Here is a 13101-nt window from a genome sequence, read left to right as displayed (position 1 = left end):
TAACAATCCAGCAGGAGATAAGTGTTCCCAAGCCTGAGCTTTATTGTACTGAGAGCATATAAAATATTTATTTACCAATTTTGTCTTGTTCTATATCCCATCTTTGTTCTGTCTCCCTCTGCTGTTCCCATTTTAGTTGGTAAGATGAATCTTTTGCTCTTTGTCTGTCTCTTTGTGTGTATTAAGAAAAATAGAAGAGAAGGGTGTTTTTACATGGTCATAAAACAGGCTTTAGACCCGATGGAAATGACAGTTCCGGCTTTTTTCTATGTTCTGAGTTTTAGGGCCTGAAGGAAGGTGGTACTTGAGAGAAAATTGTTTATGTATGCAAATATACAAATTTAAATTTTTTAAGGCTTTGGCGAGAACTCACACTGAATACTGGAGGGATTTGATTCCCAATGTTGCTTAGTGTCTGTGGAAATTCCATCTGTAACTATGTGGTTTTGCCATTGGGTTGAAAAATGAAAGACATAAGAAGAGCACCCCAGAACAGAGGGAATTGATCGAGACTGCGGTCCTGGAGAGGATAACAGAGTAGTTTGCTGAAGCTGTTGCAGCTGAGACAGGAAAGAGAGGCAGCATGCATTCCTTGAATGCCCCTCTGTGCCTGTTACTGACTGCGTGAAGGAGGCTGGCTACAATGTGGGAATACAGGCAAGAATCCCTGCTCTGCTAACTATTAAAAAAGGTGTATCTGTGGGTCAAGGCCAGTTCTGCTAGCACCCAAACTGAACCAACAAGTTTTTTTCATTAATGTAAGCCAGCGTTGTAGATATCATGTTGCTGTAAGTATAGCTTAGCTTTTCCTGTAAGGTGGAAACAGCAGGAAGAAGGGAAGAGGTTATTTCCATAAAGCACTTGCAGTTCCTTCTCTCTACAGTCCTTCTCGTCCCTAATGTGTTATGTTTGCTTGTATATAGTCTATATTCTGTGATTTCAGAAGACACAGTCTAGAAGCATTTTGCCATAAAGAATATGTTTTCAGAGGGCTTCAGGGATTTCTGGTATTTGTCAGGCTGCTGTGGGAAGTTCTTCAATAAGTATGTAAAACAGTTAAGTTACTATTAACAAAACGTTCCTAAGGCAACTCCCCGTAGTCACCTCCTAATTTCTAAATAAGCATGTCATTTGTTGCCACTCTTTGTGCATGAATTCATGCACAGTCATGTGTGCTGATGCAGATGAACAGCAGCAACGTTATATCTTGCGGCCACGCTGGCGATGCCTTGTGTGGGAGTTACTCATGTGGAACAGTGGTTTATGTAAACTCGCCATCCCTGCCCACAGGCTGGGAAAGGAAAAAGGCCGGAAGGAAGGGAAGAGGTTTATGAATGCTGTGATGTGTCCAGGTTTTTGCTGTCACTTTAAGTGACTGCATTTTCTTCATGTGGTACTGGCCTTAATAGCTGAACAAGCAGCAAGAAATAGTGCAAGAGGCTCTTCCTTATATTCACTTGTGCTGTAAAATAATCTTCTCATTGCTTTGATAAAATGTCAAAGTCATGTTTCAATTGTTGGCCAATTTAACTTGAATAAGTCCATGAGTTTATTAGAATTGTCAGTCTTTTGTTTTGTATAATTTCACTAACTTTGTAACAGATCAGGGTGATGTTTATGGAAAGGTCATTATATCTCTGTTCAGTGACTTACTCTTTTCACCTGACTAGAGTGTCTCCGTAGGTACCTGCTTCTGATTAATCTTCAGCTCTTACAGCTGTTTTTACATGCTGTAATTGCGACTGTGCCAGAATTGAGCTGAGTTCTACCTGCAACATTGCCCTAAATTTCTCGACATTTATCACCAATTCTTCTTCCTATTTTTGCTGGTCTACTGTCAGCTGGATGAACAGTTTCATCATTTTTTTCTATTCAACCAGATTTCCTTTTTCAGGCCTTCTCACTGCCTATTTCTCTTTTTGTATGCTTTAGAAATTGCATGTCTTGAATAAACTTCTGAAGTATAATCAAAAGTCTATCGGAGGAATATGATAGACATGGTTCTTCTAACTCAGTACTGTCTCAGAGAAAATTTAGTCTCTGTAAGAAGTTTTTTAGAGCCTTTTCCTTTTGAGTTTTCCTGAAAACAAACAAAATATTCAGGAGCAATTTTCTTCTACTCAAAATTCTGAAACACTTATCTATGAACTTCTCTCTGGTGCCAAATGTGATCTGTTTAAACACTGATTGATGTACCTGTTTCTTTTCTTCCCTTTTCAGAATGTTGCTGGATCCACTGTAACTTCCTCTAAAATCAGGTTACTGAAGGAAATTCCAATAATCTCAAAATCTGTGTATCTCCCTGAATAATTTCCATCCATTACTGTCTCACTTATTTTTATTCTGCATACAGTTAACAGTTTTCTATTTGGTTTGGTGGTTTGGGTTTTTTTTGGGCAACAGTGTTTTTTCTATGCTGAGATCCTCTTTTAAGTGAAAAAAAGAGAGACACTTCAACATTTTATAACATCCAGAGAAACAAACATTCATTCTCAATTGTATAGTGTGTGTCTTTGGAAGAAATAATTCCTGGCAATTGCAATCAGCTTTTCATAATAGGAACATATGTACAAGTGAAGTCTTCCCCATTATCAAAAGTATTTTTAAGGACATGACATGATGCCTGTGAATTATAATTGGCACATGCTCTATTCAACAGAAAAATAACAAAATTAAGAAGGTAATAGGCTATGGTGAGGAAAGCTGAAATAGTCAAATTTTGTGGGTTATGTTTCAGTCTGTGATTTGCTGTATGTCATTTGGGAAACCACTTACTTTCTCTGTAGGTGTAAAATGAAAATTTTTACTGAAATAGTTATATTGGGAAAAAAAAAGAAAAAAATTTAAGCATTTATGTGATCAAATGGACAATACAAGTGGTACTCTGCAGACATTAAATGATCTAATCCCAAATTTGCAGAGAAAGTATTTCTTAGGGCTGTTTTAGGTTTTCAAATATCTTTGTATTAAAAGGTGAGTAATATTACAGAACTGAATTTTCTGAGTTGTCAGCAGTGAATTTGATTGTAGTTTTCTTTATGAAGTTGACAGACTGTTCTTGTTTTTATCTCAGAGTTCTTCCTGTCAGATTTCTAGTTTGGTGTTAGGCAAGATAAGCTAAAAGCAATTACTTTGCAAATCAAATGTCTTTAATGATAATTTAATCCATTTTTTTTCTCCCAGTCACTAGCATTTCTAGGTCAATAGCACTCTGACTGCTGAATTTGAGTTACACATCAGACAGTAGTTTCTAGCACTTCTGATATAAGACTGGCTGTAAGTCATTTCCTGGGACACAACTTGTTAATGGCCTTAGCAAGTAGCTTATGTCATTAAAACTTTTATGAAATTATACGAAAGTGCCAACAGAGCTCTACATTCTTTGTTCTGGCTAATCTCTCTTAAGTTTTTCTAAGGTGCCAGTCATTGTACTGTCTAATAAATCAGTCAGAAAGAAAAAAACAGTCATTTCAAAATGAACTTCCAGTCACACTGTCCCAGGTCTGCTTGCTTCTTTTTCTGTTACAATGCTCGATCTCTTATGGACAGATGCTCAGGCCGGTTTCAAGAGGCTTACCGGATGGTCTTCCCACCACGGGCAAGTTAATATATCAACACAGCTGCTTTTACCTGTGGGTGAATTAAGTAGGTTTTCAGGAATATAACACAAGAAACTGCACCCAAGCTGTTTGCTGCAGATATCTTTGGACTTGGACCTACCTTTACCATAATGTTTGTCACCAAACAGGAGATCCTGGGATGAATCAAAGAAACTCCTAGGAGTTTTCCTAGGATTTTTCTTTTTTTTTTAACTCATCAGATCTCTCCAAATTATTGCTCTCTTAGAGAAACAGCAGCCCAGCCACAGTTAGGGCAGGCTGGCTGCTTCATGCTTCCTGGCCAAGACTATGAAGTTAGAATTTGACTAACTGCATCAAGATCACCTAAAAAAAGCCACTGAGATCTCAACTGAGTGACAAAGTTAAGAATAAGGAACAGCTGAGAGAGGAAGACCTCCAGGGACTTTATCACAGGAAGCAGAATTATTCATGTAAAATTTCTGTCTGAGATGCAGCTCAGTTATCATGTAAAATTTTTGTCTGAGATGCAGCTCAGTTATCAAGTTCATTTGAGTATTTCATGGGTTTGTCCTGATGTGTTTTAGGGACTTACATTAAATGGAGCATTTCATCCCAAGATTCGACTTTTGTCAATGCCCACAACACTCCCAGTACTGATGGGACCATTGTACCAACATGTGTCTTTGTGTTACACTCCCAGTTAAAAATGCAGCCCCACCTTTTAATAACACAATTGAATGAATACAAATAACTTGCTCAAATGCCTATATAAAACTCACCACAGTTTTGACAGCTGAGTAAGAATTGCAGGCAGATGTGATAACAGAATAACTTTTGAGAGGATAGTAAGATTATCTTGCAGGGAATTACACCACACTAAAAGCCATGGGATCTGAGAAATTAAATCATTTCTTGCAGGATTAAGAGTGGTTTGAATGGGATAGCAGTAAGTTCAACACAGCTTTTGATGAGGCAGGATGAATAAGTTCTGCTAATATATAATTATTGATGAGTAATTCTAGAATTTAAAGCAAGTGATGTGTTTTCCGTTAAAACTGAAAGTAAGAACAAATATATCTAATATATCTAGTGCTTCTTACAGGATAGTACCCCAACTGTGATCAGTAGCATTTGCTTATGGAGAGCGTAAGAACTATATATGCATAAAAATGATCCTTCTGCAGCGTGTCCTGATCCTGATTTGCTCCAACATCTGCTGTTAGTCAAACATTTCAGGAATTCCTTTATCTGGAACCTTCTGAAATTTATCTTTGTACTGTTGCACGCCATTTGATAGTCCAGTTCAAATAGAAGCTTTTAAACTATTGGCATTTATCTGTATGTGACTGAAAAGTATCACACAGTGGAGTCATCTCGTCATTGAGTAGAACCAATTCTCAGGAGACCTGGTTCAACTGTGGACTTGTCAGGTTAAGATTACAAAACTCAGCCTTTCTGTGCCTTTTATCCTTAGTAAAGTGAGAATAAACATACCATTGATATTTGTCTTGCTTATTTTGGGATGTACCATGCTTTAATAATTTGATTTTCATTGGAGGCTATAATATTACTGTCATATAAACAAAAAGTAGTTGAAAATCCAATCATGATACAGTACTAGATTTTCTCCCCTCTTTCTCCCTCTAGATTTTTAGAGTGTGGGATATACAGACCCTTTCACTGCTGCAGGTCTTCCATGATAATCAAGGGAGTCCTGGAGAGATGGAGACCTTTGCCATGGTATTTGACAATGATTGTGGCACACTTATCACCGGTATGTTACTGCAGTTGATGTGTGAGAGCATGCTCCTTCTCCTAGAATGCAATTTCCTTTATGATTACATACAACTGAAGTTGAGTACAGGAATAAGGCATATAAGACGTACAGAATACTGGGAGGTAAGGGTATTTGCACATTAAGACCATTTTTAAAGTGGGTCTTGTTATATATGGTGCTAATTTCAATATAGAAATATGCATGAAAATATGCAGCATGGGAATTAACAGCAGGAACCAAAGGAAATGAAGAAGGCTTCTCTGAAGGCAAGGTGAGCCTTCCTTAGAAAATTAAACTACAGATCTTGTTCTGTAGTCTTGTCATTTCTTGAAAGCTAGTAAACTGCTGATCTTTCCCTAACTATTCCTCTAGCACCCCCCTCCCAGTTGGAGATCAAAGCAGCAAAGTATAGTCTCTGTGGAGCCCTCACAAGTGTATTCAAACTCCTTATTTAACTCAGTAGCTACAGGGAGCCCCACAGTCTGTGGTGTCAACTGGTGCACTGTCCAATTGATGAAGAATAAAATATTGTGGGAACTCATCCCAAGGTTTCTGGGCTCTGTCTCCTGACTCTGTAGCAGGGAGCCTGGAACCTCCGAGGGACCAGAGCTTCTTCGCAGGTGTCACTAGGGATGTTAGCCTTCTGTATCTAATGCAGAGACTCTGCAAACTGGCAGGGTTTGTCTGCCCCAAAGACATAGTCACCGAAAAAAACCAGCTTTGAACCTGTTCTGGGGCTACAGAGGCCTGAGACATACCAGGCAAATAAGGTCATTGTCTTTGGAGACAGCTTTTTCTGTCCTTGGATTAGAAACAAGGCACAAAGCTTGCAAAGCCTGTCAAATCTGAGATGATTGTGAAACATTTTGTTTTCAGTGACTTGGCGGTTTCTGCTGAATCTTTGTGGCAATAAACTTGTTTTAGAAGCCTGAATATGTATGTTGGACTAGAGTCCACAAATTGTTATATGTATTTAGGCATTTGGTAAGCACTGAGAAGCTTAAGAATGTTAAGCTTCTTGGTCTTATTTAAAAAATGCCAAGAATCTTACTGAGTCTAGTTTTTAAAGATTTTTAATCACTAAAGGCTACAGATATGATCTTCAGTTCAAATTCAAGTTAGTGAGATTTTCAAGGCTTAGTAACGTAGGGATTTTACATGGATAAATCCTTGACAAAATGGGGTAACTTTGCCCTTATAAACAATGATTGGAGCAGTGCCCAAATATCTGTAAAAATCTTGTCCTGGTCTCTGTTAATGATTCCATTAAAAGGCTAAATGAATGCATCCTTGCCCCCGAAAAGGGCAAGAGACAGAGGCTATATGTGGGCAAATTAATTCTCATTGCTACGTACCTGGCTTTACAGAGCAGATTTTCAGTTATTAGTTCACTAACATCCATAAATCACGGCTCACCTTCATGCTTCATTTGAATATTGCCATAGCTTTCCTTCTGTGCCTTTTTCCAAGCTGCTGGCCTCTATGCCTGGACTTATGCCAAGTATTAGGCAATATCATCATTTGCTGCATACTCACTGCTGACTGCTGCTCCTCTGCTGGTAGAACCGTAGTAATACTGGAACTGCAATAGGAGGCTGCATATGTAGTCTGGCTTGTGAGCCTGCCTTGTAAAAACCATGTCCTTTCTTTTGTCTTGTTGTTCCCATCTGCCTCACTGTCTTTGCAACCCTTCTGATCCGAGAGCACTGGAAGGTGTCTGGAAAACGCCACTCAGACCTGCAGTGCTCTGTGAAGGAAGGTACTGGAAAGACATCATCACTGCCTGCAGATAGAATTGCCTTATCTCTAAGAAAGTGGATACCAGAATTTATTTTAGTGATATATCTGCAAATTAGAGTTTTATTTATTTGGGTTCATTCCATTCCATGCCAACTCACTCTGGGACTGAGGGATTTATGGCTCCTAATGATCTGGAGTCAGGGTATCGGTCCTGTCAAAGGTGGGCAGGTGGTTAAAGTAAATAAACACTTGGCCATTGTAACTGGTGCTTTGTGGGGAGCATGTGTGAATGTGTGAATGTTTTCTGATTTAGAGAACAGATATTCTCAAGAAACAGACAAAATTCCTTATCCTCTTCAGAAGAACTCAAATGAACCCTATGGTTTACATAAAATCTTTTTATATCCAAGGAAAGTAACCGGTACTTTACACAATATGTATATATTTTCACTCCTCTCACCCTGTGCAGGTTCAACTGTCATTGATATTTATCCCCTGACTCATATGATACAAGATACGAAACAGGTGCCACAGACACATGAGAAAAGCATCAATGTTCTGGTTTATAACAGGGCTTTTCACCAGATTCTCACTATCTGCTCTGAGTCAATACTGAAGGTTAGTGTAAGTTGCCACCATTTCAACTGAAAAAGAAAAGTGTCAGCTTTTTTTTTATTACAAATAAATTACTGGGCAATTAGATAAGTGATTAGTGTTTATTATTCAAAGTGTTGGGTTTGTGCTCATATTCTCCAGGGAAGTGGTATCTATGATGAATAAACTGTTCAGGTTCAGCAACGTTACTTTTCTCAGATAACTACTTCCCTAACCTGCACTGACAAACTACTTCCCTAACCTGCACTGACATGATTGCACTGCAAGCACCAGGCAGATAGAGCAAGGCTTCTGAGCTACTGGATTTAGTTGTAATTTTATTTCCTTTGGCTGAACAGGTAGACTTCATCTGTTCCTGCAATGGATTCTTGCAAGTATAGCAATACTAGTGAAAGTCCATTGGCTATTTAGTAGCTACAAAAGAAAATTTTAACTGCCATAATGTCAATCTGTGCATCCAATCAACAATTCACGCAAGCACAATTACACATTATTCTTCAATTCAGAAGGCATACCTCATAAGCTTCTTTTTAAAGTTTAGGAAGTGCTTGAGTCCCAGTCAGCTTAGTAGAAGATAAATGTGTACTTTAGACATTCTATGGATTGGTATAAAACATGCAAAGAGTCACTTTGTAAAAACAGGACTGTGTAAAAGGTGCTGCTCTCAGATAAAAAGATCCCTTCACTAAAATTGAAAATTTTCATTGGCATATACAGTGTGCCTAAACTATAAAACCTGACCTTTTCTCCTCCTGTTTTGTTGCTTATTCTTTTGTCTGATCTGCTTCTATTTGGCTAGCAGTTCTGCAGCCAAGTCGCTGACCTTCTATAGATCCTTTTCTCATTCAAACTATTTCCTAGAGCATGTTGTTCTGAGCCTTAAGGATTTCAAGTCATAGAGTGAGGGAAAAGTGTTGAATATAATAGCCAGTTAACAAGAAAAATAAAGTGATGGAGATCACTTTTATCACCTTTCATCACAGCTCTGTTTGTGTTGAAACATTAACAAGAAGATTAAACTTGCCTATTAACTCTACCATTTGCATTTGAACCTCTAAAAATAGTTGCCATGCAAGTGTCAGAAAACCCACAGATGAATAAAATTAATTATTACTGGTGTAATTAATAGTGTGACAATGATCATTAGAGGTCTTGAGGACCTGAAGTTTTCATCACCTGTTGATGGGTTTAGATGGCAAGATTTATAGGGAGATGTAGCATCTGTTATTGGGCCAACTGGTGATGCATGCTATTCCTGCGGAGAAAGACTTGTTTGTGTGAAGGTTTGTTCTTTTTACACACTTGGTAAAGATGTTATTTCTCATGTAAACTGTGCCTTCCTTAGACCACAATGGCTACTACACCATTACAATTACAAGATAGTTTTGGGCACTTGGTGCTGCAGAAAATCAGATCCAGACAGTCCATATGAGATGAGTGGCTACTTCATAAGTCTAGTTGAATCCAAGCTATCCCACTACAGCAACCAAACATTGTACCGGTACTTCATTATAAGGCATTGCTTAAATTCCTAAAAAGATTAGAAGATGATCAAATGTAGTTGTTCCTACATTTTTGGACCTAATGTTTATGAAATGCCTGATTTTGATATTCAGCATAGAAATTGTAGCTCAAACCATTCTTTCAGGTTAGATTTCTTTGCTTTTGCACAGTAAAAACTCATTATATTTAACAACAGTCTCCCTGACTTAACAAGGGTCTTTCTCATAGCACACTAAATAGAGCTTCCCCTTGCCAGAATGGCTTCTCTGGGGAGAGGGATATTTTCAGGGAAATTACGATAGTATTTCAGTAAAAGAACATTGTAGTGTGCTATTGTAACAGAGAACCTATTTTACGGGATGTGAAAATTTGCTCTTGAAAGTATCCATCTTTCTCCAATTACACTGGAACACATGGTGTGATGAGTTTTAGAGGATGTAGTACAAATAAATACCATCTTATTTTTTCAGGTCTGGGACCTAGAAACAGGATATCAAATATATCAGATTGAAGATGCGCATGGGCTGAATACTGAAGTGACCTGTGCAGCCATTGAAATAAATGGGTTTTATCTTGCTACTGGGACATGTGATGGTAAAGCAATTAAATAATTCCCACATTTTTATTATATTTATTTAAAATGACGTATTACATGAGCAGACAGAACTCTTTGCCTTGGCTGTCTCAGTGACAGAAGAATGAATTTTAGCTTTCTGTCAAGGTGGGAGGAAGTATGCACACCTGTTGGTCAGGGGAAGAGGGCAGAGGGGAGTGTCTTTGGTTGGGTTTTATTTGATAGGTGATTCATAGAAAGGTGATTTTTGGCTCCTTGGGCTCTGGTACTTCTCCAGCCTATTGCTCTCTGGAGGACTTAACTTCAAAGCTTTTGGTCTGAAAATATGTGTCCTCATAGGGCTTAGGACCTAGATTTGTAACTAAACGGCTGCAGATGGAGAACAGTAGTTTTTCCATTTTATAGTATCTAAGCTCAATTTTATAGTGTCTGCCGGCACTGAACAATAGAATGTATACATCTACATGCTTCCTGAATTTTTCATGTGTGTTGTTTAGGGTGCATCAGTTTTAGGTAATGTGACAAGACCTCTCCAATACACAAGTACTACACTGAATTCTGCAGCAAACTTTAATAATTCTATAATCTGTTAACATGACTGAATAATTCTTCTCACATTGGAATGTTCAAGAGTACGCTCCTGAAGTATTAAAATTTATGAAATATGTGAAAGCTGCCTCACACAAAGAGGAGATGGCCTTTTCCACACAGCATATTGGCTAATGTTTCTTGTTTATACTTGGGAGCAGGGACTGCACCTTTTATGGATCTTAAGAGCACAACAGAAGGTAAGTGCTATCAAGTCTTATAAAAGATAATGCTGTAGGTCCTTCTCCCCACCAGCTCTGTGAGACAACTCTAGCAACCAGGTCCCTCTGCTCCTTGCTGTAGCTCAGACCCTGAAGTCTTCTGCCTGACAGCCTACACTGCTTGCTCTCTGATGACATTAAGTCCAGAAACAGAAGTAAGATGGGCAGTGGTCTTTTATTCTGGGCTGCAGCATAAAACAGACATGGAAAAAAGATGGAAAAATGGTAGGGCTAGTGGTGGAGGTGTTTTCTGGTGAGCTTTGTATCCCTAAGGGTGCTTTCCTAAGAAACACACACGCTGTTACAGCTTTTGAAAGACCACTGACCTAGCTCTGAACCTTCAATTGAATTTTCTCTTCTCCTTTTTCTGTTTGATCCAGTTCGAGTTTCTGACTTTGAAGCACAATTTATTTCTGAAAGTTCATTCTCTTTTGTCTTTCTCTTCCGTGTGTAGGAGCAGTGAAAATCTGGGAGTTTGAAAGTGGGCAGGAAGTTAAAGCTTTGCTTTTGTCCCAGCACAGCAGAGATGGGTGTCGTCTGCTGAAGATAGTTTATCTGAAGGCCAATGAGAGTCAACATGCACTTCTTGTTTTGGAGCAGAGTGGGAAGATGAAAATCATTCAGGTTTTTCAAATTTTTTTTTCCTAGTAGCTCCTAATTTTTGAGGTAAAATAGGACCTTTTCATTAATTAGTAGATAAACTTTTAGAAACTGTCAAGGAACAATCCACTTCCTGCACATCATCAAATTAGCTTCTGCATTTCTGTCTAAATGTCAATGTGTTCATTAGTCCATTGCTGTTTTTCAGCATTCTGATAATTTCTTTTCTTGCATTTGCTTTTCCATTTGTGATTGAGGTTTCAGTAGTTACAGAGCCATTAATGTAAAAGCTTTAAAATATTGCTGCTGTTATTACAGACAGTGTTTACCCTGTTTAAAGAGTTTCTAGTTCACCAGCAGCTGAGACTGGTTAGAACTATTCCTGCAAATCCTGTTCATGTATTTAGCCCCACTGCGCTGCTGAGAGCCCTGCTTTTTAACAGCACCTCAGGCCTAGGGCTGTGTTCTCATGACGCAGCTGTGCCTTTTCCTCCTTCACCATTGCCTTTCAGCCTTAGCGTGCTCCTCGAGCAGTGGAAGACACAGCATCACCTTCTGGGGTTCTGGATACCTGTAGAGATCACTGTCCCCCTTCAGCAGCTGAGCCCTCAGACTCAGATATTGCTGTCTCATCCCAGTCACTTGCACGCCATAGAGGCTCCATTTAATATTTACTAATAGGAAGCTCCCACGACTCAGGATTCAGTTTCACAAACCTCAGAGGCCTCAGGACTATACACTCATGTCACTTTGAAGCTCTGCAGCTGTGGCCTAATATCCCTCTTGGTATATTTTCCCTCTATGGAGAGTAGGTGACTGTGGTATTATCCCGCAAAAAAATTCAATATCAGAGAAGATTTTGGCTAAAGGATTTTTTTTTTTTTTTTCCTGTCTAAAATTACCAGATTAAGACACTGGCTGCTTAAGAACTGATACAAAGAAACAAGACAGTAAAAAAATCAGATTGACTTGCTTGGCTTAATTTTGAGAGTCTACTTTGTGTTCCCTTCAGCTAAACTTAACAGGATGCATTTGGAACTCACGATTGTGGTTTAATTTCTCAGACAAACCATGTTTCTGTAGAATTTTCTTCCTCAAATTGGAATGTTTTACTTGGGACGGACAAAATTCTCCTTCCAAAACTTTAAATCCACTATGTGCAAGGGAACAAAGGTTGTGGGGAGAAGTAATAAGTTTTACTAGGCAGATGCTACATTTAGGGGAAAAAAAACATACAAGCCCTCATCTTAGTAAGTGATGTATTACTTTTGAGCCTCCTGCTAATAAAAAGCTGGTTTATACAGGGTTTGCTTTTGATATTCAGTTTTTTCTGAAATACTACGTCACACCAATTGGCCCCCAGTGTTATTACTGAAATTGTTAAATCATTCATTCAATGTAAATGTATCCCTTGACAAACACGTTGGAGAGGAGCTGAATCTCCTCCAAGTCTTTATGAATCTAAGTACATTAATACTGTTTCACATAATTGCAGAACTACTTTTTAATACAAATTTTTCAGTGATAATTAGAAATACAGCTTGTTTTTATTATTAGCTTTTTAAGAGGCTCTGAATATAGTAGTTAGCAAGGCAAACCTGAGTAGCACCCCAGAAACAGTTCATCCTTTGCAGGAATCTACTATGGACATCTCAATTTTTAGTCCTTCCCCCAAGGTATTTCTTGTTTGATACACTTAATATCATAAGATTTACTAAAATCTTAATCATTGCTTCATTCTGGAGTTCAAGATATCTGTGAAAACAGTAGAAAACCTAAGGAGCTGATTTCAGTAACAGTTCCCAAAATGGACAGAAATACCAAAGTTAAGGCAGACACTAGGTAGTAAAGTGAATTTTTTATAGTGAGAAAAAATATCAAGGTAACTCCCAGTAGTCTCTA

The 13101-nt window shown here is 38.4% G+C and overlaps 1 protein-coding gene across 1 annotated transcript in view; it reads left to right on the top strand.

Moving 5' to 3' along the window:
* The window catches only part of WDR64 (WD repeat domain 64), a 78223-nt gene that overhangs the window by 46708 nt on the left and 18414 nt on the right, over positions 1-13101 (top strand). The window contains exons 12-15 of the mRNA XM_049830711.1: positions 5229-5355; positions 7568-7716; positions 9687-9810; positions 11054-11223. Of these exons, the coding sequence (XP_049686668.1) occupies positions 5229-5355; positions 7568-7716; positions 9687-9810; positions 11054-11223 (570 nt within the window). The remainder of the gene's footprint in view (positions 1-5228; positions 5356-7567; positions 7717-9686; positions 9811-11053; positions 11224-13101) is intronic.

The sequence above is a fragment of the Accipiter gentilis genome, chromosome 28, assembly GCF_929443795.1.
Source record: "Accipiter gentilis chromosome 28, bAccGen1.1, whole genome shotgun sequence".
NCBI classification, from domain to species: Eukaryota; Metazoa; Chordata; class Aves; order Accipitriformes; family Accipitridae; genus Astur; species Astur gentilis.
This window is presented reverse-complemented; position numbering and strand designations above follow the sequence as displayed.